This window comes from Onychostruthus taczanowskii, unplaced genomic scaffold, assembly GCF_017590055.1.
Source record: "Onychostruthus taczanowskii isolate IOZ18803 unplaced genomic scaffold, ASM1759005v1 scaffold13, whole genome shotgun sequence".
In the NCBI taxonomy this organism is placed as follows: Eukaryota; Metazoa; Chordata; class Aves; order Passeriformes; family Passeridae; genus Onychostruthus; species Onychostruthus taczanowskii.
Genome location: NW_024498462.1, coordinates 10,637,736 through 10,662,081, shown reverse-complemented (window position 1 = coordinate 10,662,081; position 24,346 = coordinate 10,637,736). Strand labels below are relative to the sequence as shown.

The 24,346-nt window shown below is 50.6% G+C and overlaps 2 protein-coding genes across 2 annotated transcripts; one reads left to right on the top strand and one right to left on the bottom strand.

The window, feature by feature from the left end:
* Window positions 1–1,750: 1,750 nt before the first annotated feature.
* Window positions 1,751–5,606, top strand: TAF9B (TATA-box binding protein associated factor 9b). Its single transcript, XM_041396696.1, has 7 exons — window positions 1,751–1,831; window positions 1,918–1,999; window positions 2,457–2,593; window positions 3,329–3,463; window positions 4,105–4,186; window positions 4,712–4,825; window positions 5,247–5,606. The coding sequence occupies exons 1-7, from the start codon at window positions 1,781–1,783 to the stop codon at window positions 5,405–5,407; spliced, it is 762 nt and encodes a 253-aa protein (XP_041252630.1). The 5' UTR covers window positions 1,751–1,780; the 3' UTR covers window positions 5,408–5,606.
* A 1,677-nt stretch (window positions 5,607–7,283) lies between these two features.
* KIF4A (kinesin family member 4A) lies at window positions 7,284–24,065 on the bottom strand. Its single transcript, XM_041396586.1, has 30 exons — window positions 23,943–24,065; window positions 23,743–23,857; window positions 22,908–23,098; window positions 22,598–22,687; window positions 21,866–22,032; window positions 21,605–21,699; window positions 21,303–21,422; window positions 20,113–20,288; window positions 19,562–19,623; window positions 18,772–18,907; window positions 18,267–18,325; window positions 17,983–18,088; window positions 17,283–17,348; window positions 16,814–16,996; window positions 16,591–16,694; window positions 16,253–16,397; window positions 15,664–15,774; window positions 15,113–15,196; window positions 14,410–14,523; window positions 14,079–14,234; window positions 13,449–13,543; window positions 12,212–12,341; window positions 11,338–11,508; window positions 10,876–10,983; window positions 10,617–10,694; window positions 10,432–10,533; window positions 9,635–9,784; window positions 8,723–8,839; window positions 7,965–8,087; window positions 7,284–7,461 (listed from the first exon to the last, which is right to left on the bottom strand). The coding sequence occupies exons 1-30, from the start codon at window positions 24,063–24,065 to the stop codon at window positions 7,285–7,287; spliced, it is 3,654 nt and encodes a 1,217-aa protein (XP_041252520.1). The 3' UTR covers window position 7,284.
* Window positions 24,066–24,346: the final 281 nt, after the last annotated feature.

The window sequence follows — 24,346 nt, the reverse complement described above, 5'->3', positions numbered from 1 at the left end:
ATGGAATGTGTCTTTTTGAGTTTATCCTGGGGAAAAGGAGGCTCAGGAGGGACCGTGCGGCTCTGCACAGCTCCTGACAGGAGGGGACATCCAGGGGAGGCTTTGCTGCCAGGGAATAGGGACAGGAGGAGAGGAAATGGCCTCAAGCTGTGCCTGGCGAGGGTTAGGTTGGACATCAGCAGGAATTTCTTCACGGAAAAGGTTGTTAAACATTAGAACTGTCCAGGGAGGTTTGGAGTCCCCATCCCTGGAGGTGTCCAGGGAAGGACACGGGGAAGGTGGCACTCGGTGCTCTGAGCTGGTGACAAGGTGGGGATCAGGCACAGCTTGGACTCCGTGGTCTTGGAGGGCTTCTCCAACCCCATAATTCCCAGCATGGCTGTGCCCCACAGGAGTGTCCATGGGGAGAAGCATCCACGGCCAGGAAGGCGTTTGTGGCCCTGGGGACAGGTGGCTGCCCCATGGGAACTGCCTCTCCCTGCCTTCTCCTGCTGTTTTCCTCACAGAAATCCTGCAAGGATCTTCCCAGTGTGGAAAGTCACCTGTGGTGAGTGGAGAAGGTGGCACAGAGGGAGCAGAAGAGTCCTGCACTGGGTTTAGGGATAAATCCCGAGCCTCATGGAAGTGGGGAATCAAACCATCATTTTCTTTCCTGCCTCAGGAATAAACACCGTGGCAGCCCACAGCTCCATGTGCTGAGCTCCAGCCTGATCCCAGCCCGTGGAAGAGCTGCTCTCCCCTTTCTTAAAACAAGGAAAGAAAAGTGGGCTTAGTTTCTTCTCTAAGGTCAGTGTGTGGAATTCCTCCTCCCTCCCTCCCTCCTCCCAGGATGTTTTTGTGTAACACACTCTGACTCATGGAAGTCAAATGACTTGGCCTGGGAGCTGCCTCAGCGCAGCATTCTGGCACAGGGATCCCGCGCCGGCCCCTTGTGCTGGGTGAGGGTTTTCCCGGAGCCATGGGGCTGCCCCTGCTCTCCAGGCTGATCCCAAAGCCAGGCAGGGCTGGGATGTGTCTCCAGCCAGGCTGGGATGTGATCCAGGTGCTGCACGCCTGCCTGGGGGTGCAGGGGGAGCAGCAGAGCTGCTGGAATGTTCCGCGGGGCGGATCGGAGGGAGCAGCTCTTGGTTCGTCCCTGTCTCTGAGGGGCTGGGATGGGAGTCCCCAGCACATCCTCTTCCTCCAGACCTGGCTGCACTCGGACCATCTTGGGTTATAACACATTGCAACTGCTTCTGGAACCTTCCTGATCGCCAGCCTGACAAAATCACAACAAAACTTTATTTTTGGTTCTGTTTTGCCTCAGAAAGTGAGAAACTCTGACAAAATTCACATGGAATGTGCTCTACGTGGCTTCCAAATCCAGTCAGCTGTCATGAAAACCAGCTTTAAAAAGCTTTTACATTTGCTTCCAAAGTGGAACCTGTTATTTTCAGAACAGTGGGAACACACCGTCATTTTTAGTTACTCCTGGAATTGCTAGCACTTTAAAAAGTGGCTTCAGAGCTATTAATGAAACAACAAAACATCTCCTCCTGCATCACCTCAGGGCAGATGCAGGGCACTGGGCTGTCTGCAGCAGGGGAAGTGGGAAAACAGTCACTTGAATCCAGCAGATTTGGTCTGTGCATCAGTTGACCTACATGAATATTTACAGTAAAACGAATATCTGCTCTGATGGGCCGCATCTCCATGGCAACCCCGCTAGGCCGCGTCTCCATAGCAACGCCGCCCTCCCGGCCGCCGTAGCCGCGCCCCTTGTGTCACATGACCGGAAACGATGGAGGCGGCCAAGATGGCGTCTCCCAAGAGCGCCCCTAAAGACGCGCAGGTACCGCGGGGCCCAGGGGGGTCCGGGCGAGACCGGGGGGCACCGGGGGCTCGGGGGGCTGAGCGGTGCCTGTGTCCCCCCCGCAGGTGATGGCGCAGATCCTCAAGGACATGGGCATCACCGAGTACGAGCCGCGCGTCATCAACCAGATGCTGGAGTTCGCCTACAGTAAGCGGGGCCGGGCGGGAAGGCTCGGGTGGGGCAGGGAAGTGTTGTGTGGAGCAGGGAATGTTGCCTGGAGCAGGGAGTGTTGCCTGGAGCAGGGAGTGCTCTGTGAGCCCGTGTTTCCGCGGGGGCTCCCCTGTCAGACTCGGTGCCCGCGGAGATCTCTTCCAGCTGTAATTCTGTGACTCTTTAATCACAGAATCACAAAGCCAGGATGCTTTGGGCAGGGGCACCTTCCACTATCCCAGGGAGCTCCAAGCGTGCCCAGCCTGGCCTTGGCCGCTCCCAGGGACGCAGGGGCAGCCCCAGCTGCTCTGGCAGGGAGGAATTCCTCCAGTTTTCCCATGGGCGCTGCCCTCGGGCAGGCTGAGCGGTGCCCGCAGAGTTCTCAGCGCCAGCCGGGCGAGGCCAGGATGGGGCTGGGGAGTTTTCCGTGAAAGCCAGAGCCCGTTTCTGCCAGGATACGTCACCACCATCCTGGAGGACGCCAAGATCTACTCGAGCCACGCCAAGAAGTCGAGCGTGGACGCGGACGACGTGCGCCTGGCGATCCAGTGCCGCACGGACCAGTCCTTCACATCGCCCCCGCCCCGCGACGTGAGCGGACACGGGGCTGCCGGGGACACGGGGGACACGGGGGGACACGGGGCTGGGCAGGGACACGGGGCTGGCACAGGGACACGGGGCTGGGCAGGGACACGGGGCTGGCTTGGGACACGGGGCTGGCCCAGGGACACGGGGCTGGCACAGGGACACGGGGGGGACACGGGACACAGGCTGGGCAGGGACACGGGGCTGGCACAGGGACACGGGGCTGGCACAGGATCGAGGCTGTCACTGGGACACGGGCTGGGCAGGGACACGGGGTGGCACCGGGACGTGGGCATGAGGCCGGGACACAGGGATGTCCCAGTGGACACAGAGTTCTTACCAGACACGGGGATGTGTCTGGGACACAGGGGATGAGACCTGGACACAGAGATGTCACTGGGACACAGGGATGTGGCTGGGACACACGGATGTGGCTGGGACACAGGGATGTGGCTGGGACACGGGGCTGTCGCCAGGAAACGGGGATGTCACTGGGATGAGGCCAGGACATGGGGATGAGGCCGGGACACAGGGATCTGACCGGACACAGGGATGTCTCTGGGACACCGGGGTGCGACCAGCCACAGGGATGTCAGTGGGCCATGGGGATGTCACCAGGCCACGGGGATGTGACCAGACACCGGGACACAGGGGTGTGACCAGACACCGGGACACAGGGGTGTGACCAGACACCGGGACACAGGGGTGTGACCAGCCGCGGGTGTGGCCGTGTCCCTGCAGTTCCTGCTGGACATCGCCCGCCAGAAGAACCAGACGCCGCTGCCGCTGATCAAGCCGTACTCGGGCCCGCGGCTGCCGCCCGACAGGTACTGCCTGACCGCCCCCAACTACCGCCTGAAATCCCTGCAGAAGAAGGTGAGGATTGCTCCGGGGGCGGGGATCACCCCTGGGGGCGTGGGAGCGGTGTCAGGTTGCGGTTTTCCACGGCTCTGAAAGGCGGGGGTGAATGTTGGCCTGTGCGTGCCAGCTCGGAGGTCTCCAGGCTGGATTTGCAATTTGTTGTTGGTTGATTTTAAATGGAAATCTTGAAATGTGGGAAATTTTAAAATATGGAAAAATGTCAGGTATGGGAATATTGTGGTGTTACTGAAATACTGCAGTATGCCACACTCACTGAGGCTGGAAAAGCCCTCCAGGATCATCAAATCCAGCCTGTGCCAGAGCACTGAGTGCTGTTTCCAATCGTTCCCTGGACACCTCCAGGGATGGGGACTCTGCCACCTCCCTGGGCAGCCCCTTCCAATGCCTGCCCACCCTTTCCCTGAAGAAATTCCTCCTCATGTCCAGGAGGAGCTGTCAGGTTTAATGTCAGCTTGTCAGAGGCACAGGCCAGGCTTTGGTGTAGGTATTAAAGAATATTTTTGACTTCTACCTCAGTTGTTTCTGCTTTAGAAGGAAAATATTTCCTTTGCTGGGAAGCCCTGAATGCCTCATTGTGGGGGGACTTTCCTGTTTATTCCAGGCCATTCCCTGATTCCCTGTTTCTCTCCCCACAGGTCTCCTCCACAGCAGGCAGGATCACAGTCCCTCGCCTGAGCGTGGGCGCCGTGAGCAGCAGGCCCAGCACTCCCACTTTGGGTAGGAAACAGCTCCACAGGGGATTCCCACCTTCATTTTAGGAAGGAAAAATAAAGAGGAATAATTTAAAACACTTTTCAGCCCCTGAGGAAATGTCAGGGACTGCCTGACCTTATATTGTTTGACAGCATCAGAAAGTTAATTTCATAAATTATTATTACAATAACACTTAAATGTAAATGCATTTGTAATGTTCTGTATTTGTGATAAGTTCTTTATTTAAGGGAATATTCAAGAACTTTACTTAAATTTAGGGTTATTTACCTCAATGTCAGCACATTTTTAAAAGGATCTTTAATTTTTAGGGCATAGCTTTAAATTTTATGTGTGTTTATAGTCTGGAATTCCGTAGGGCTGGGGCAAATGTAGGAAAATGAGCAAATGTGCAGCTCTGCCTGGAAATCTGATCCTTCTATCTGGTGTCCTGGTGTTCCTGTGCATTCCCACTGTGCCTAATAACAGGTTCCACCTGGGAGGGGGTTTCAGGAGTGTTTGTGGGTTTATTTTGGTTTGTGTGGAATCCAGGCACGCCCTCAGCCCAGACCGTGTCGGTGTCAGCCAAGGTGGGAGCGCCGGTGTCGCTGGCGGGGCAGCGCTTCACGGTGCAGATCCCGTCCTCGCAGCCCGCTGGGAAGTCAGGTACTGCTGGGGCTGGGAACAGGGATAAGCACACTGCCACGGCCTGCCTGGGCTGGCAGGGAGAAGCTCATCCACTCCCACCCCCTGCCATGGACAGAGACACCTTCCACGCTGCTCCAGGCTGGCCTGGAACACTTCCAGGGATGGGGCAGCTACGCTGCTCTGGCCAAGCTGAGGGGGGAATTCCTCCCCTTGTCCTTCATCCCAGGAACTTCCAGTGTTAATTGCTGTTCCCAGCACAGTGGCAGCCAGAGCATGGCCGTCCTGAGCAGCTCCTTCCCACCCTGGCTCCTGTTTCCCTCTCCCCCTTGTGTCCTCACCTGTCCCCCCGGACTTTCCCCATCCTCCCTCTTGGGATGAGCCTGGAGTAACGCAGGCATTGCTCCAAGCTTTCAGTGACCCCTTTCCACGATTCCCACAGCCACTCCCACCACTCCCACGGTGCAGAACGTCCTGATCAACCCATCCCTGATCGGCCCCAAGAACATCCTGATCACCACCAACATGGTCCCGCCCGGCGCCGCCGACCCCAACCCGCTCAAGAGGAAACACGAGGACGACGACGACTACGACGCCTTGTGAGGGCCCACGGCCCTGCCCCCTGCAGGGGGCCCTTCCCAAGGGATTCAGGGAGCCTTTCCCGTGGGATTCGTGGAGCCTTTCCTGTGGGATTCACAGAGCCCTGCCCATGGCATTCACACGGACTCCAGAGGGTGGGAATGGGCAGGAAGGCCCCGTTTGGGCCTTGGGAGTGTGGAAATAAAGTGCAGAGTGTTTGTAACCCGGCCTTGGTGTCTTGTGCACACCTGGGGGGGGGGGCAGGGGGTTCTCTATATATTTTCTGTATGTTTTCTATTTTAAAATGTATTTTTATATTAATTTTTATATAATTTATATATGCACACATGTATATACGTATATTGTTTTTGTATATGTTTCATATATATGTGTGTATATATGTGTAATGTATTTATCATATACACACACATGTAATTGCCTTGTACACTCAAAACTCACACTTTTTAATATATATACATTTGCCTATACACATACATATTTATGTTAATGTGTATATGTATGTGTGCACACATAAAATATATATATAGTGTGCAGACTACACAGTAGTTAATTATACACACACAGAAACACTCATATATTAATTATGTTTTATGTATCTAAAATAAACAATGCCATAATCCTATGCTATATAATGTACAACATATAATTACATATTTTATATCATCATATATAACATATAAATACCTTTTGGGATAATCTAATAGGGCCTAAGCCCTCAGAACTTCCATGCTCGTTTAAATCACTTGGAAATATTTTACAGCTCTCAGGACCTTCATAGACTTGGAAAGCAGGGAGAGTGAGGGGGGATTTTGGGAAGGAATTCTGTGAGGGGGCAAAGCCCTGGCACAGGGTGTGTGTGCTCCCTGTGGCTGCCCCATTCCTGCAAGTGTCCAAGGCCAGCTTGGACAGAGCTTGGAGCAGCCTGGGCTGGTGGATGATCCTTAAGGCCCCTTCCAACCCAGACCATCCTGGGATTTCCTAAGCTGGCAGAGCCCTCATCCAACAGGAAAATAAAGAGGATTCTCAGGTCAGGGAAACTGCTACCCCAATCCCACAGCCCTGTGCATGTCCCAAGGAACATTGGCAGAAGAAAAACAAATTTAATAAAATTTACATTTATCACCTTTTCTTCCTGCTGAGACTCATAACTTAGGGCTGAGGGCAAAAAAAAAGCAGCAGGAACTTGTTTGGGGTGTCTGGACAGAAAGACCTGAACAGGTCTCAGTGACAGCAACTCCTGGCCTGGTTTTAAGACCAAATTTAAGTGCAGAGAGCCCAGGGGAGGCTGAGGGGGGGTTGTACACAATAATTCCAACTCCAAGCCATGTTTCTTTAGTAACTCCTTTATTAAAATCACAAACCAGAGTTAAAATTCCTACATTATTCACATAAGTCAAGTTTCTAAGTTCATTGAATAAAGACAGTCCAGCGGCCAAAGGGGCCAGAAAGCCTGAGCAGTTCAGAGCTGCTGCTTTAAGACTTCAGCCGGGGCCTTCTCACTCCATGGCTCTCCCAGGGCAGCTGGAAAAGTTCCTTCAGGCTCCATGGGAAGAGGCAGGAGCAGAACTCCAGTGCAGAGGCAAAGCTCTCTCAAGATTTCAGGTGAAACCGTACCCAGCGTTCACAGCTCAGCAGGAGGGAGGGAGCTGGGAACACCCACCTGGAAAACCACCTCCATTCACTCCAGGAATTCCAGAGGAAAGATTCCTACCCCCCACCTGGCCCCAACACACAAATATTTACAGAGACATAACAAAGAAAGGAGCAGCTTGACTCCCTTGCTGAGGGCAGGAGCTGCTGCTCCAGCAGGAGAATCTAACTCCCTCAAAAATCACCAGGAATGTGGCCTAAAGGGATGGGAAAGCTCCGGGTCAGGTAAACTACTCCTTGATGGGGGTGCAGCCTGAGAAGAAGCTGATGTTGCTGCTCAGCATCCTCTTCTTCCTCTTCCCAAAGGGGTTCTGGTTCTCCTGGGACTCCTCATCCCTCCCGAACAGGGAGGCAGCAGTGCTGGGAATCTTCAGGAGCACCTCCTGCTCTGTCATGTCGTGCAGGATCTGTGGGAAAGCAAGGGACAATCTTTGGAGTTAGTCACAGCTGAGGTGACCCAGCAGAGGCAGCAGGACACCAAGCGCCAGGCCAGCCTCAAGAGTGGCTTTTTTTACTCAAGTCAGGAAAAACACAAATTTTTTGACAAAATATCAAGAATCCAGCAGGGAGAGACAGCAGTTGGAATAGGTGGGTTCCCAAGGGATAAGGGAATTTGTTTAGCTGAGATGAAATGAGATGTGGCAGGTCAGAGAGGTCACTCTGAACATGGACAGACAGGATTTTATCCTGCAAACTCCTCACTTCCCCCCTCTCCTTGCTGAAGGTGCTGCAGGAAAACGTGACAAGCTCATGGCATCATTTCAGTGTGGGAACTTAAGAATTCTGCACCCTCTTGACTACCACACGAGCTGCCTGGAGCTGTGCAGAGTTTTCCAGCAGCAGCTTCTCCTCTGGGGTGATTTCCCCCCAAGACCCCTCATTCAGCAGCTCTGCTGTCCCCTGGGAATACCTTGGTGGTTGGAATGGCACACACGGGCTGGAAGAAGCTGTCTTCTGCTTTCACCTCCGTGGGGTCTTCCAGCTTCAAGGACCCCTCTGAGTCCCTTTTGTTCTCCTCGTATGTTGTGGTTTCCTGAGGGGCAGCAGAGGGTGAAGCTCCTGCAGAACATCCATCCCTGCCCTTCCCACCACAGCCCCCTGCTCTCCAGCTGGGAAGTTTTCCTCAGTACAGGATGCTGCAGCTCAGACTAGGCCTCCATAAAATAGGCAATAATTAGAGCACTATGGGATGTCCCTGCTCCACATCTCTGAGATCCAAGAGCAAAATTCCCACTAGGAACACCAGTTTCTCATGGACCTTCCTGCTGCTAGAAGCCCCTCCCCCAAACCATCCCTTCCGTTCTTAAAAAGAAATCTGGGAATGAGTCAGGATTTTGTGTTGTCTGAAGCCAAAGACAAAACTTTAATTTACTGAGTCCAAAAGGAAAATTGAAACTGTTTATCCTCAGATTTGTGGATGAGAAGTGGGAACATGAAAATCTTTGCTGTGAATCTCCAAAATTCTGTCCTGAAAGGCAGAGTCTGGTCCTGCAGTGGAAAATTTTCCTCAGTTACCAGAGAGGCACTAATTAGTGACATTCACAGAGTTTCAGCAAAGTGCACGTGCTCTGCCTGGACAAACTATGCTCATGTGGGAATTATCCCTTCATCCAGCTTTGCTCCTGCCCAAATGCAGCCCCTGTGCCCCCCAGAGCCAGCAGCACTCACCAGGCCCCGCTCCCTGTTCCTGCACTTGGCTGCGGTGCAGCTGCAGCCGTCGGTGCATCCCAACTTCTGCTTCCTGCAGCCACACTGCCTGTTCCCACAGTGGCCCTTGCACGAGCACTGTGGAGGAGGCAAGGGGGAAGTTTGGCAAGGGGGAACAATGGCCAGGATGCTCCTGGAATGCTCCAGGTCCTGCCAGCAGTGACATCTCAAGGACAGGGACACCCCCAAGCTGCCCCTTGTCGCATTTCGCTGCCATTTCGCATTTTGCTACATCCCAGAATAATTTTCTTCCTAATATCCAGAATTAAATCCTTCCACCTACACATTCATCTTCAGGATCTACAGAAGTACCTTCAGTTACTCAGTGCCTGACTTGAGGTTATGCCAAAGGATCCCAGTTTCTGTGCCACACTTCCACAAAAAGAGGGAGTCCCAGCCCAAAAGCCTCAGGAATTTTCTGAGCCAGAGGCTGAAGCTCCAGACTGACACAGAGAGATGGAAGCTGAGGCTCTGTCAGGACTGGAAGCTGCAGGTTCCCAAAGGAAACGGGGATCCACAACAGGCCATCTTTTTTTTATTTGTTTATTTTCCCCCTAAAGTTGGCTCTCTGGATGAATGTGGCTGCTGTTGGGGCTGTTCCTAAAGCAGAGGCCAGCTCAGACACAGGCAGCAGGACAGAACATGGGAGAAGGTGACTTGGACAGGGAAAACCCATCCAGGAAGGTCTTGCTGACTGCAGACAACCTTTGCTGTGTGTCTGGGAATGCCCCAAATATCCCCAAGCACCCAAATAATCCATTGCTGCCACTTTGAGAGCAGTGGAGACACCACACCTCCCAACTCCATACCCAACCCCTGCACACAGCAAGTGATTCCCTAACAGACACAGGACCAAGGGCAGCTGGATCTTACCCCCATGAGGTTTTTCTTGGTTCCTCTGCCTGCTTTCCCAGGAAGCCAGTCAGAATCCTCCAGCTCCCCAGGGTCAGAGAGCAGCTCCTCCACATCCACCTCGGGGCTGGGTGCTCGGGGCTTGGCCGTCGTCTGCCGGCGGCACTTGGGCTGCAACACAGGAGCACGAGGGGTCAGGCCACCAAAAATCAGCTGTATTTCATTCATAATATTAATAATGATTACATTTTAGGAAGGTTTTATTAGGGTTTTCAGAGTCCTTCACAGCCAAGAAAGTTGTGGAGTGAGGGAAGGAAAAAAAGATCCAATTATCAGGACTGAAAATTCAAACAATTTAAACTATTGATGACAAATCCTCTGAAGGCTGAGTTGTTGACACATCACATGACAAAAAACAAGTGTCACACACTCCTGTCCAAAGAATTTTAAATCATTTCTTCCTCCCAGCACTAAGATTTGGCTCTATGCAAAGCAGCAAAGTTTGCTGTGAAACATGTGCCTTGCTCCATAATTTAAAGACTGGGAATGCTACAGAAAAACAATCTGGATTGTGAAGGAGGATACAGAGTCAGAACTACAATGAGGAAACAGGTTTGGGGATTTGCTTTTTCTTTTTTAACCAAAAAAACTAACAAAGTATTTGAGTCTTCTGGAAAGGACTGAAGGGACCACTTCAATGAGCAGAACAAGTGCCTGGCAAAAGCAGCTTAGGAGAAAGAAAACCACATTATCAATAGCTAAGATTAACTCTGGCAAAGAATTCAGGTGCAACACAAACTGAGCAGCCTCCTTCTTACTTTGGGTGGAACATAATCAAAAGAAGAGTCTGGAGACTCAGGTAGCCTTTGCTGGATGTGCCGGATCTTCTGGCCACTGGCAACTTGGAGGAGCAGCAGTTTCTGCCAAAAGGGACAAGAATTAGCTCTGCAAAATCCCTCAAACCCAACTGCCACGGGGCTCTGGTGTCTGTGCAAGGCTCTACCTGTTTCAGAGTGTCATTTTCCCGGAGGAGTTCCTGGTTCTTTTCACAGATCTCCCTCATTTTTTCCAGCTCTTCCTCCTGTTTGCAGGACAAGAGGAAATTTGTTTCATTGGAGATAAATAAGAGAAAATGCCCCAGGGTTATTCCAGCCTGCACAGCAACCACCCCATGCAAGCTTCTGCACAGGGAAAAGACAATCCTTCTAATTCCAGGTATCCCAAAGGATCCCAGCCTCCCCCAGCACATCCAGCCTCTGCACCTGGAACCGCAGGCGCTCCTGCAGTTGTTTCTCCTGCTCGTTCAGGGAATCTTCCAATCTCTTCTCTGCTGCTTCTTTCTGCTGGAATTGGCTGAGCAGGTACAGAACCTAAAAGCAAGTTGGAATAAACAGGAGTGAATTCCTGAAAGGAGCACTTGCAAAGTCCAGGTTCAGGGAAATTTCCTGTCACTTCCAGCACAATTCTACCCTGATCCATCTGAAAAGTGATCCTGTGCTCAGGTGTAACCTCCTCATTTAAAGCAGGAGGAAAGTTACTGAATAAACCAATTTACACAGGATAAATACAGAGATTTCTTTGGCTTTGAATGAGCCATCTGCAAAAATCCAACAAAATTTGAGCTGATATTCAGCACCAGCTTCATTTCAGCACATCCCCCTTTGCCTTTCTTTCTGAGCAGACCTGGAGGTCAGACTGCAAGATTTCCATGAGCTGTGATTCACCTTTTCCTGGTGTTGCTGTTCCTGCACCAAAATCTGATTTTGGAACTCTGCCTCCATCTCTGCCATGTGGTTTCTCTCTTCCATCAGCATCTTCTGCACATCAGAGCAGCTGGCCTGGCTCTGCTGCAGGCCGCTCTGCAGTTTGCTCTCCTGCACTTTGGAGGAGACCAGCTGGAAAACAAGAGCAAGGCATGGCTTGGGACAGGGATTCCCTGCTGGGACAGGTGCTGCAGTGGAGAGGAGAAGCATCCCTGTAACTTCCAGCCCCCCCAGGAACTGGACCAGCCCTCAGCACCAAGGAAACCAGAGAGATTCAGAGGCAGGCACTGTGGAGGTGCAAACCAGGGAGCTGAGGGTCTTGTTCACAGCTCTGAATTCACCTCCCTTCCTGCAGCACTTGGAGTGTTTTCCTTTTCACCTTTCTCCTTTGATTTCCAAGCACCAGGGAGCAACAGGTAATTTTGTCCTTCAGTTGCTCTTTCCCTGATCCCATAATTCCCCAATTTCTCTTTTTCCCATCTCAACACCAATTCCACTGCTTCCCCTGACCTCAGCCAGCACTGCCCTTGTTTCCCTGCTTGTTCAGGAAGTACTTTAGTTACTTTTTCTTCTCTTCCACTTCTGAAATTTGCTTTCTCCCTTTCCCATGCAAGCATTTAGCTCCAGACCCTCATCTATTCCACTCTCCTCTTCCCTGCTTTTCAGATTTCACTGCCCCATACAGATTACTCTAATCCAAACTTGAGAGGGGAATAAACCTCATCCACTACAAGAGGGCTCCATTCAAATTCCTTTGGTCACTTCCTGTTATTTGTGCCTAAGCAGACTTACAGCCTTTGTTTGCAGGGCTAAAAGAGGAAAATCCAGGGTTTACCTCTCCCAGGAGATACTTCAGAGCACATTTGGCCTCCAGGATGGTGGCAATGCTGTCCCAGCGCTGCTTGGCCCGATCTCCATTGTCTGCATCCAGGAGTTTCTGCTGCAGATCTGCTATCTGGGCACTCCTGGGATTGGAATCATGGAAAATCCATGGATTTGGGGTTACAACACAGGAGAAAACCAGGGCTGGTTTCTGGGCTAGTGTGACTGTTCCCAGAATATTAAGTAAAATGGTATAAACTGGGAATTTTGCTGCTCAGTAGAGCACCTGGAGCCTGCAGTGCTTCCCTGGGAGTTTTGCCTCCACTCCACATTCCCAAATAAAAGTGGAGGTTTTTCCCCCCCAGAGGTGCTCACTGACAGCCCAAAACACCCAGTCTAAGTTCCTGAGTATTTTCGCTACATTTTGGAAATATACCAGCCAGCTAAACCCACTGAAAGGGGTTTGGGGGTTTCACCCCCTGAAAAGCCATTTCCAACTTGCTTGTGGCTTGGCCAATACCAAAAACCACTCCTCCACATCTTCCACCATTTGTTATAAATCCCTCTGATGGATGGGGTGTTGGGACCAAATTCCTTCCTGAAGTGTCCTTTGGGCCCCAAGAATTGGAAGTTCTTGGTTCCGTAAAAATGGATTTTTGCATCAAATTTGGCTTTTTTGGCTTTGAACGAAACAAAGACAAAACTTCAGATGCCACTCCCTATCACCCTGTGTATAAAGATGCAGATTCTTGATGTAATGACATCTCAGTTCTGTTTTCAGTTACAATTTACCATGGGGGATGTTTTTCATCTGTGGAGGCAGAGCTTGGCCAACCATTCCATCAAACACCAAAGGTTGTCCGTGGAGCATTGGAAGGCTTTCTTTGCTGACACCCAGTGTAAATATGATTATAGACCATAGATGCAGAGGAAAAATGTTTGTCCATCAGCATGAATCAGACTGTAAAGATGATTTTGAACTTGGGAGCTTTAGAAAAGATTTTCAGCATCTGTATTTTTACCCCAATTTGCTTTAGCAGTGGCTCTAAAGCAATTAGATGGGTTAGGGGGCTGCTTAAGGAAGCAGACCAAAGCAACTTCTCTTTCACTGAGTGAAAAAGCTTTCCCTCATCACTCCAGTGTCACTCTGTGTGTTTTACATCCTCCTCCACCTCCCAGAGAGCTGGGATGGAAATGAGGGAAAAGGCAGAGGCAAGGCTGTGTGGGTGAGCCTTGTGGCAGTGCCTCACCTGAGCTCCATCTCTGTTTGCAGGCTCTCAATCTGCTTGGAGACAGAGAGATCCGTGTCCAGGGCCTGCAGGTCAGCCAGGCAGTAGGTGCGCCTCTGGAAGCACAGCACACAGGGATGCAGGGCAGGGACAGGGGAGGAAATCACACATCTACAGATATTCCAGCTAGGAAAGCCTCCAGGCATCTCCCCACAGCTTCAGTTCCATTGCTCCTCCCCAAAAGTCTGTGCAAAGGGGAGTGAGCCACTCACATCCCTCTGAATCCTTGAGGATGGAAAAGCTCTCCCAGAGCTTGAGTTCAACACTGATGGGTCACCCATGTCCCCAAGTGCCACACCCAGATGGTTTTTGGACACTTCCAGGGATGGTGATTCCACCACTTCCCTGGGCAGCCCGTTCCAAAGCCTGACTGCCCTTTCAGGGAAAAAAATTCCCCAAATTCCATTAAGTAACAAGGTCCTTCAGCACCTCTTGCCCCTGACAGGTCAGAGGATACAAATATTAACCCTTTCTCTCAGAAAAGGTGGGATCCATGCCTGAAGGAACAGGTCAAGTAGGAGAGAGAAGAATGAATCCAGTATTGCTGAACAGCCAGAGGAGTGGGGTGGGAAAAGAGGAATTTCTTCTTACCCGGAGCTTTGGAGGGGGGTTTTCTCCAGCATCTTTCTTCTCTTGCAGCTGAAGGAGCTCTTTTGCAAGGATTTTCCTGTCCTCCAGCAGGTCTGCCAGGTGTCTTCGAGCCTCCTCAGTGCTGACAAGAACCTCAACTTCATTTGCAAGCCAGCTCTGGAAAAATAACCCCCAAAACCCAGTGGTTGAGCTCAACTGCAGGACTGAATCCTTCTGAATGATCCCATTGCAATTCCCTGGTCTTGCTGCTGTGCTCCAGCCACCAAGACCAGCAGCACCCACCCCAAATCCCAGTTTGCCCACTGCAGGGATGCAAAATGCTGTTACCCACTTTGACTCGTGCAGCAATTCCTTCCATGCCCCGATTTTGGGTCTCCTTCCGTTTCTCTGCCACCTCCTTCTGCCTCTGCAGGGCATCCTTGAGGCGTTTGTTGGCAGCTGCTGCCTGGAAAAGATTCCACAAGGAGCTGAGCAGGGACTGCAAATCACCTGCTACAGCTGGAAACACCAGAGATTCCCAGTCCAGGGCAAACACTGGGACAGTGACAGCACAAGGTCAATAAATCTCAGATTATTCTGGTTTAACTCAAGGAGTCCTGCCCTGGATTTATTTCCTTTGCTGCCATTCCTCCTTTAAAGAAAAACTCCTTCTAGGCCTAAAGGGAGAAGAAAACACCCAAAACGAGGAGTTAAAGATTAATTTCTTTTACAAAGCCATCCTGAAAGGATTTTGAACTGCAACCTTGTAGATCCACCACCCAAACTCATTTCCCACTTCCTACCTTGGGCATCTGCATGGATTTGCCACAGGAGCTTGGGACCCAGAGTCACTGGCACCCAGAGCCACCTGGCCTTTAAGGAGCAAATTGAACTGGGATCCCTCAAAAGCAGAAATGGGGATTTATCTACAGAAATATTTTTTTCCAGCCTCTAAACATCCTTCCAGAGGTTTCTGTGTATCTGTTCCTTCCTCCAGCCCCACTTGGCAGACCTTGGGGGTTGGTTGGGATTTCCAGGAGGTGTTGGCTCCTCACCTCCTCTGTTTTGCGCCGCAGGACGTTGGCCTGTTTCTGGAAATCCCTCTCCAGCTTGAGGAGCTCATACTGTCTCTTACGGTCCTGCAAGGAGAAACAGCTGGAAAAGTCACATTTTTCATTACAAAGGAAAGGTTGCACCCCCAAAATTCCAGCTTGAGCACCCCAAGGCATTGAGGGGCAGGAATTGCTGTGACACCAAACTCCAGATGTTTGCTGGCCATTGCACTCAGCCACCACAAGCAGCTGGATTCTGTAGAACCAACATTTCTTTGGAAGTTTAAAAAACTCCCATGCTGAGGCCAAATCCTACAACTGTAAATCCTTCAAATATTGACTATTTTTGCTTTCTGCTTTAAAGCAGAGTCACAGCTGTGGCAAGAGCTTGAGGATCTCCAGCCACAAACAAGTCCAAGTGGTGAGAAGTGGCAGCCACATGAGCCAAGCTTCTCTTCAAAGCATTCCCAGCTCTTCTAAGATACTTCCCAGTTAAAGAAACCTTCAGGCAGCCCTTTGGGGGGAGGAATAGTGTGAAGGGCACGTTTGCTCACCTTTTCTTTCAGCTGGATCACCTCCTTGTCCTTCTGCTGCTTCCACTGCCTGAACTTCTCGGTGTCTTCTTTCATCTGACGCATCAGCTGCACCCTTTGCTGCTTCATTTCCTGAAAAACACCAGTGGCTGGAAGAATTACCCAGGATTTACATCCCAAAGAGCTTCAACTTCCATTCCCCCCTGTGCCTGCCACGTGTGGGGAGTGGCAGGTGGGAAATCTTGCTGTGCTCCCACTCAGGACACTTTCAAAGTGCTAAAATACAGGAGATTTTTAGGCATAAAAGGAAGACAAATGCACGCACAATTTAGGGAAATCAAAGAGAAAATAAATTATTTGACTGAGGCAATAAATTAGAAATGCCAGAAGATACTTTAGACTTATTTTCCTCCCAGATCTCACTAGTTACCTGCCTATTGTGGCCAAGTAGCCACAGGAATCTTGCCAAAAACTGCTATTTTCAGTCTGACTAAACACTAATCCACTAAAAGTGGATTCCTGTTTGGGATTCCTGTCAGGGATTTCTGGGGTTCCTGTCAGGGAGCTGCTTTGCCCACACTGGCTCAAGTCAGAGGTGCTTGTTGGTTACCCTGATCTCCTGGTTCAGTTTGGACACCGTGTGCTCTGTGGATTCCTTCAGCTTCAAGAGCTTGGATTGCTCATTCAGCTTTCTCTTGAGCTCACTGATTTGTGCTTCCAGCTCCTGGAGCCTTTTCCGGCGCCGCTCGCTCAGCCTGGAGAGAAACAACAGCAAATCCAAATGTCACCTCTGTCACCTCTGCTGCTGCTGAAAGCTTCTTTCCAGCTCCTGGCACATTAAAGGGATACTTTTACACCAAAAAAGAGCTTTTACAGATGATGGAAGTGCAAGACATTGGGTTTTCAGACACACTACAGCCCCCAGAGCTGCAGGCAGAGCCCTCTTACTTGGCCTGGTTGATGTCCTTCTTTGCCATTTGCAGAGCAAGGACCAACTCCTCCTTTTCCTTCTGCAAGTTGTTGACCTCCAATTCCAGATCCCTGATGTTGGTCTAGAAAGAACAAGAAGAAGAAATCTCCAAATAAAATTCTTTTCAATAAAATTCTCCTCCCTTCCCTCCCCAGCAGGAATTGGGGAAAACAAACTGACCAAGGAGGATTTCAGCTTTACCTGGTACTGGGACTGAATGGGTCCAAGCTGAGTATCATTTTGAGACATTTTTTTGGCCAGGGCCTCTTTCAGAGTCAGGGCTTTGTTGAGCTCCAGCAGCTCCCTGGAGAGCTGTGCCTGGCGCAGGGCGTGTTGGGTGCTGAAGTCAGAGGCTCTCTTGGATTCCTGGCCCACTTCTGCTCCCTGCAGGAGACACAGCCATGAGGAGAGGCCAATCCAGAGCTCCTGAATTACATTATCTCTGTTTCTACAGAGCACTTCAGATTCATTTTTATGTAAAAAAAAATCAGATATTCAGAAATGAGAATAGGTTCTTGACTGTGAACACACTGAGTTTGAAACAGCACAGACAAGGGTGATGATTTATCAAGCATTTGGGTTAGAAAATGAGCAGGAGGGAGCAGATAAAAGTGATGAGGAGATAAAACCATGCCCCAGTGAGGTGTGCACTGCTGAGCCCCTCACTTACACTTGGAGAATGCTGTTCAGAGTTTGGCAGCTCTGCAGCATCTTCTGTGATGGCAGCGTTTTCACTCTGGTGGACAGAGAAAGAAAATTTTGGTGAAAAGGGAAATATGAAATAAAATGAAGGAAATAACAGTCTGTTGGCACATTATGGCAAAGCACAACGTGATTCTCCTCTGGCCAGGGCCTCTCTGGAAAGAGACCATCATCCTCCTCCTCAAGGAGTGGGAGGAAACTCCTCCTTTTCTAGGTGGAAAAGCCATTCCTTGAAATCTTCCCTGAACTCCAGCACTGGAGAGAACAGGAAGAGGAGGAGAACAGAGGAATGTCCAGTGAGGCAGAACTGATATTCCTCCATTAGACAAAAGCCTGGAAGTTTCTACTTAACAATTTCAGACCCCTGCAATTTACATTGTCCATAAAAATCACCAAGTTTGGAGCACTCCATCCATTTTAGGGACTGTAAATCCATGCCAAGCTCCAGCATCAGGTTTTCCCACGTAGACTCCTCCTTCCCTTCCCCCCAGGAGCAGCACAAGTGGCCTTTCTGCAGCATTACAGCGCAGCAGGACAGTTTTGAAGTGGATCTCAAGAGTCATTTCACACTTTTAACTGCTGGACTCCTTGAGGGAAGCTGTTGGAGTGGAATCCCAGATTTCCTGGGATTGTTGTCACAACCCTCCCCTCCCTGGGCTCAGCCTTACCTGCAGCTCAGCCAGCACCTGCTGCAGGTTCCGGATCACCTCCACATTTTCCTTTAACTCCTCATCTTCCACAGTCTCCACCAGCTTCTGCAGATCCAACTTGCACCTGCAAACATGGGAACAAGTCCATGGGGAGTTTGTGCCAGGGAAGAACAACTTTCCCCACTCAGCCTCTGAATTAATTCTGGATGAACAAACCCCAGCTGCTTTGATCCAGTTTATGCCACTGAAAACACTGAATTCCCAAGGACATTATCCCAGGAGAAGGATGTGGGGACACTTACACAGCATGGTGCTGGAGCTGCTCTAGTTTTGCATTCATCTTCTCATTTTCTTGCTCTGTCTAGAGAAATCAGAATGATATTGAATTGTAGAAGATAAGAAGCCAGAAATCAGCTGATAATTTGCAGTAAAAGATTGGCAGTGTGAAAATCAATGCACTGAAAGATCTTTCATGGTCAGGGCCACCAGCCTGGATTTCACAGCATTTTTTCTGGGATAGACACTGCAGGCAATATGCAAAAAGCCGGATGAGTAAGGGAGAGCACAAGTGCTATTTAAAATATTAAACCAAAATATTTAAAGTATCAAAAAAGCTGAAAGATTCAGGTCTCCTTTTTCCAAAAGGAAACTAAAGACCAACAGATTCAGGCAGGTTTTTTGTTCTGGCTGATTTGGAATCAACGTGAAAGGAACATTTAAGAGAGATTCTCAATTTGTCATAAATACAGGAGCTGCTGTCGATTCACTCCCAGCAATTTAGAGCTCTCCTGGGATAACTGAACTTACCAGGATGATCCTCTCCAGCATCTGTGCTGTTTGCCCAGCAGCCTCACTCAGGCCCTGGCTCAGCTTCTGGTTCTCCTCCTGCAGGGATTGGTTCTTCTCCATCAGGGATTGGAGGCTCTCTGAGGGGGCCAAACCACTGCAAGAGCAAGGAGCAGCTGGGTGTGAGTTTGGGCTTTGGGACAGCACTGAAGTTACCTCCAAAATTATTATTATTCCCTAAATCATTTAAAATAAATAGTCCAGAATGGCTTGGGAGGGAAGGATCTTAAAGCTCCTTCAGCCCCACCCCACCATGGGCAGGAACAGCTTCCACAGACCAGGCTGCTCCAGGGTCTGTCCAAGCCCTGGACACTTCCAGAATGCAGGAAAAACCTCCAAACAGAGGTTGTGAACTCCATGTTCTTGCTTTTGGAACATCCCCAGAACACAACACAGTCCAACTCTGTCCCAGATTTTGTGCTTTTAAGGATAATGTGGGTGGAACTGCCCCACATTTAGGGGTAGAGGGGTGAGGAGAACAGGGATGGATGGGTCTCAGAGACAGGAATTTGTCCTGAGGTGTTTCCTGCTTCCTCTTCTACTTCATGCAACAGATTTTTTCATTTATGAGGTGTTTGCTACAAAACCAAATATCCCAGGGAATTCCAGCAAGGATGACAAAAAGAGGGGCAAAAAAAGCAACCAATTTGTTCTCCTCTCACTCCACAGCACTGCCCAGAGCTAAGAGATCAGGAACTTCTCTGGAGTGTGATAAATACACATCCAGAGGACATTAAATAACAAATCTTACTTGAGAGCCACAGGCAGGGTCCCTCCATGGGCCTGGAGCAGCAACACCTGGAGCTGCTGGACCTGCAAAGACAAATAATTATTGTTTGTAAATGTAACAGCTCCATGGATCCTTGGTCTTGCTGACTCCTCTGCTCCAAAATTCCCCTTTTATCACTGCCTGGGGAAATGAGTGGTGTTGTTACAATACTTCAAGTTATTTATTCCTCAAATAAAAGGTTCTTCACTACCCTCTGGGGTCACCCCAGGGAAAACCCTTCCCTTCTGCCATGCTGGGCACAGGCAGGAGATGTCAGGAAGGCACCAAACCATCTCTGTGTTTTTAATTGTGCCTGTAGCTCACCAGGCAATGATTTGTTGGGTGGAAGGGAAATTTAAATTACACCAGCACCACCACTTTTCTCTGGCTACAGCAAAACAAGAAATATCCACACATCCCCTTCCCAGCCACCTCCAGAGACAGAGCAATGCAGCAATGCACGTTAGGGACGTTTTGCATTTTTTGTGAGGCTCTGCCTTCCTTTGGGGTTTGCTGAGGGGTTCCCCCACTACCTGCTGCTTCAGCTGGTGCAGCTCAGCTGCCTGGGGGTCCACGTTGACAATGGGTTTGTTTTTGATCTTCCTGGCCCTGTCAGCATAACGCAGAGTGTTCAGGGTCTCCTCCAGGTTGGAATCTGCTGGGCTCACGCAGGCAATCATCAGCGTGTGGCTGTTCCCACCCAGGGAGTCTGGGAAGGAAAAGAAACAATGTCAAAGCTGTCAGAGCAACAGTGGCAGGGAAATGCCACCAGTGCATCCCCAAAATGCAGATTAAACAGCTGGATTTTGGTGCCACTCACTATTTTCTGATCTGCATACTCAGTTCTGGTTTAAAGTGGGTTTTTGAAAACCAAAGTCAGGGTTTAGAAACCAAAGGATTCACTCCAGAAGCCTCAGTTGTTTGCCCTAATAAATAATTTCTTTATGCCATTTCTTGCCTGGTTCTTTCAGGTTTTCCCCTCCCAACAAGATCTCCATGAATATCCAGAACTTTATCCTATTTAAGGAATTTTTGGCTAAGAACAGATCACAAAGCTGCATGGTTTGTATAAAACCCTCTGGTTTTGTACAAATTGGCTCTTAAAGCTACTGATCAGAAAAAAACCCAGGGGCCCCAGCCCAAAAAATCCAGCCCAATCCAGGTTTTAATGAGGTACTTTCAGACATGGAAAACACTGAAGAGCATTTGTACCAAATTATGTAATTACCATAAAAAACCCAGTAATTTAATTACTAAAGCTGTACCCAAATTAAAGGGTAACTTAAATAAAACACATTGAAAGACAAATCCCAGCTATTGAAAAATAAAGACCAGATATTCAGACTAAGAAAACAAATCCCAGAGAAAGCACAGAGAGCTGGAGCTTCATTCTGGCTGCGACATCACCCAGGGAGTTGCTATAATTAAGGTACAATAATAGATCTCTGCTCCCAGACTTCTCCTCTTCCTTCTCCCCACCAAAAATAGCCCCTGAATTTGTCTTGTTTCCTCCTGCCACACAAAGTGCAGGAGAGCAGGACTTGTTTTGAGCTCATCTCACTGCATTGCAACCTAAAATAAGAGTCCAGGAAAGGCCTGGCTTCAGTGAGGAATTAAACAAACAAATCCCTTTGCAGCAGCAGCTCTGAGCTGGGGGGTTTTCTCCTGCTTTGTTATTTAAAAAACACCTTCAAGTTTAGGCTTTGTCATCATCTTCTCTCACCTTGCAGCAGCCTGGTCAGCTTGGAGTCTCTGTAGGGGACAAACCCTCCCTTTTTATTCTCATCTCCCAGAGCACTGATGACATTCCCCAGGCACAGGAGGCCTCTGTTGATGTTGATTCCTGCAGACAAAGCTCACAGTGAGCACAGCCACCTCAACAGCTCCAAACTCCTCATTTCCTGCCCTTATTAAAACTTTAACAAGCTTTAAAAAAAAGAAAATTAAAGGGTTAAAGAAGTTTTGCTCTTTTATTAAGTCCCAAGTGAGAAGAAACCCAAACTCCACCAGTCCCAGCCCAGAGACCTTCTTTGAGTCTGTCTCCCTCAGCCTTGGTCTTCTTTTGTCTCTCAGAGCCAGCAAGATCCACCAGGTGCAGCTTGCAGTGAAAACTGCAGTTCCTAGGGCAGAAAGAAACTGTTTTACTCTGCCAGGAAGAAAAGGAGCAGCCCAGGAGCTGAAAATTCAGAGAGCCAAAACCTGAACTGCCTTGAGAAGCACAGCTCAGGGCCAGGATGAGGAAATTTTGGCAAAGCAGCTCTCATCAGCTGCACAATTGACACTCACTTGTCATTTTTCTTCTTCTGGTCGATGCAGATGGTGAAGATGGCGTGGGATCTGGAGGACTGGGAATTCATGGCCGTGGATCCCACAGTTCTGGAGTTGTTCCCCTGCTCCAGGCAGGACACAGTCTCTTGGGCACAGGTGACATTTCTTTCTGTCAACCCCACAATCTGTAGCCAGGAAGGAAACACTGTTTATCCTCTGCTTCCTCTTTGTCCCACCTGGGATCAGAAAAATCTCCCTCCACCTCAGGCTGTGCCAGCCCATTCCCAAGAATCACTCCAGCCAGGGGGCTGGTATGGAAACTCCCAGGAAAAACTGGTTCTGAATTTCACTTCAGGAACATGGAATCCCATCATAATGCTGTTCCTAAACACCCCCCAGGCTCCTCTGCCTGCTCCAGAGCCAGCTGGGCTCTGGGATGGAGCCTGAGCTCCTCAGGGCTCCAGGGACAAATCCATGGATATCCTGGGCCAAGCTGGGAGCTGTGCCAGTCACAGGAAGGGGATTTGTGTGAATAAAGTACTGCAGAGGCAGCTCCCAGGGACACACACCAGAGAGGGGATGAGCAGGAGGCACTGGGTGTGCTCCTTGGCAAGCTGTGCTTTCCCTGAGCATCCCGCACCCTGGATCTCTCTGTGCTGCTCCTAAGGCATAGATAAACCCCATCCCACTGCTTCAGGGGTGACAGAAACTCCCACACAAATCCCTTTTTCAGTCCCCAGCAGGGCAGACCTTGATGCCTTCCTTGGGGTCCTCCCGGATGCTGATGGGGGAGCGCTCTCGGGAGGGGCACAGCAGGTCCAGGATGTCCTCGTTGTAAATCTGGAGAAACCAGAGGAGCAACTCAGAGTTACCAGCCAAATCAGGGGCTAACTCGCATCACATTTTACTCATCTCACCTTCAGGGAAAGGCACCTTGGACCAGAAAGGACTAACAAAACCTCCTGGGGTCTTAGGGGTTGATTTAACCAACATCTGTTACCTGAAGGAGGTGACCTCAAAGCTCCCTTTATTCCTAACTTGATAAAAACCAAACTTTTACCTCCAAATAAGAAACTTTGAGGACGAAGTCCCAATCCTGCCTTTGCTGCTGCTCCTCAAAGAGCAGCTTGATGACCCTGGGGATGACCCCCACGCTGGGCTCATGCTCCTGGTTGGCAGTGTAGGTGCCTCCCATGGAATAGGTTTTCCCTGATCCCGTCTGTCCGTAGGCCAAGACAGTGGCATTGTATCCTGAGGGAACAAAGGACACCGGGGTGAGTCACATGGAGACTGAAAGCTGCATTTCTGAAAACCACCCTTGCAGAAAATCACCAGTTTACACCAGCTTTAAGCATAGATCACAGTCAGGAACACTGAGGGTGGGAAAAAAAGGCAATGAAAACTTCCTAAAGCACAGGTAATATGGTTATTTCAGCTCTTTGTGAAGACTGGATGTTTTATTAGAGCTAAACAGAAGCACAGCACAAAATCTCTGCCATCCCAGCAACACTGCAGCATCCTGGAACAGGATGTTTATCAATTCACTGTGTCATTCCTAAGCAGGGAGAGGGACATTTTATAATGGCTGTCAGGACAAGGGGGAATGGCTTCCCACTGCCAGAGGAATATTGGGAAGGAATTGATCCCTGTGAGGGCGGGGGGGCCCAGAGAAGCTGTGGCTGCCCTGGATCCCTGGAAGTGCCCAAGGCCAGGTTGGACAGGGTTTGGAGCAGCCTGGCACAGTGGAAGGTGTCCCTGCCATGGCAGGGGTGGCACTGGATGGGCTTTAAGGTCCCTTTTAACCCAAACTCCTCCGGCATTCCACAAAAACTGCCTCAGAGGGCACACCCGCCCCGTTCTGCGGGGAGGACCGGGCTCCAAAATCCGGGACAAACCTTTGAAGATGCCTCGGACCAGAGGCGACACCGCCGTGTTGAAAACCTCCTCCTGCTCCGCGGACGGGTCGAACACGTAGTCGTAGGTGAAGGCTTTGTCGTTGCCCACCACGACCTGCGGGCGAGAGGCGCGGGGCAGCGCTGGGAGCGGCGCCCGGGCTGCGGGACCCCCGGGATCCCCGGCACCCCCCGAGGCTCACCTGCGGCTCGCCGGGCACGAAGGACAGGCACGTCCGGCAGCCCTCGCTGCTCTCCTTGGGCACCAGCGGCCGGCAGCGCAGCGCCACGCGCACCGGGATGCCCTTCTCGTCCTCCCGCACCATCGCCAGCCTGCGGGACGCGAGCGCCGTGAGGTGGGACGGGACACGGAGCGGGGCTCCCCTCGGGCCTGCCCGGGCTGGGGGCGGGGAGCGGCCTCAGCGGAGCTCTGGGATGGAAGGGGGGGGTGCGGCGGCCCTGCCGGGGCTCGGGGATGGAGCAGAAGCCCGGGGGCGGAGCGGGCCCGGCCTGGCCCTGCCCGGTGTCGCGGGGCGGCCGCGGGACTGACCTGGAACCGCCGCTGCCCGTTCCAATGGCGGCGCCCCAACGGCCACCGTTCAAACCG

Coding starts and splice junctions, on each gene's coding strand:
- TAF9B (XM_041396696.1), top strand. CDS start 1,781: ATGGAGGCGGCCAAGATGGCGTCTCCCAAGAGCGCCCCTAAAGACGCG. Junction 2,000..2,456: donor GATGCTGGAGTTCGCCTACA/GTAAGCGGGGCC, acceptor CGTTTCTGCCAG/GATACGTCACCACCATCCTG. Junction 4,826..5,246: donor GCAGCCCGCTGGGAAGTCAG/GTACTGCTGGGG, acceptor CGATTCCCACAG/CCACTCCCACCACTCCCACG.
- KIF4A (XM_041396586.1), bottom strand. CDS start 24,065: ATGGTGCGGGAGGACGAGAAGGGCATCCCGGTGCGCGTGGCGCTGCGC. Junction 15,775..16,252: donor AACTGAACCAGGAGATCAGG/GTAACCAACAAG, acceptor GGTGTTTTTCAG/GAAATGAAGCAGCAAAGGGT. Junction 8,088..8,722: donor GGAACAGGGAGCGGGGCCTG/GTGAGTGCTGCT, acceptor GCTGCCCCTCAG/GAAACCACAACATACGAGGA.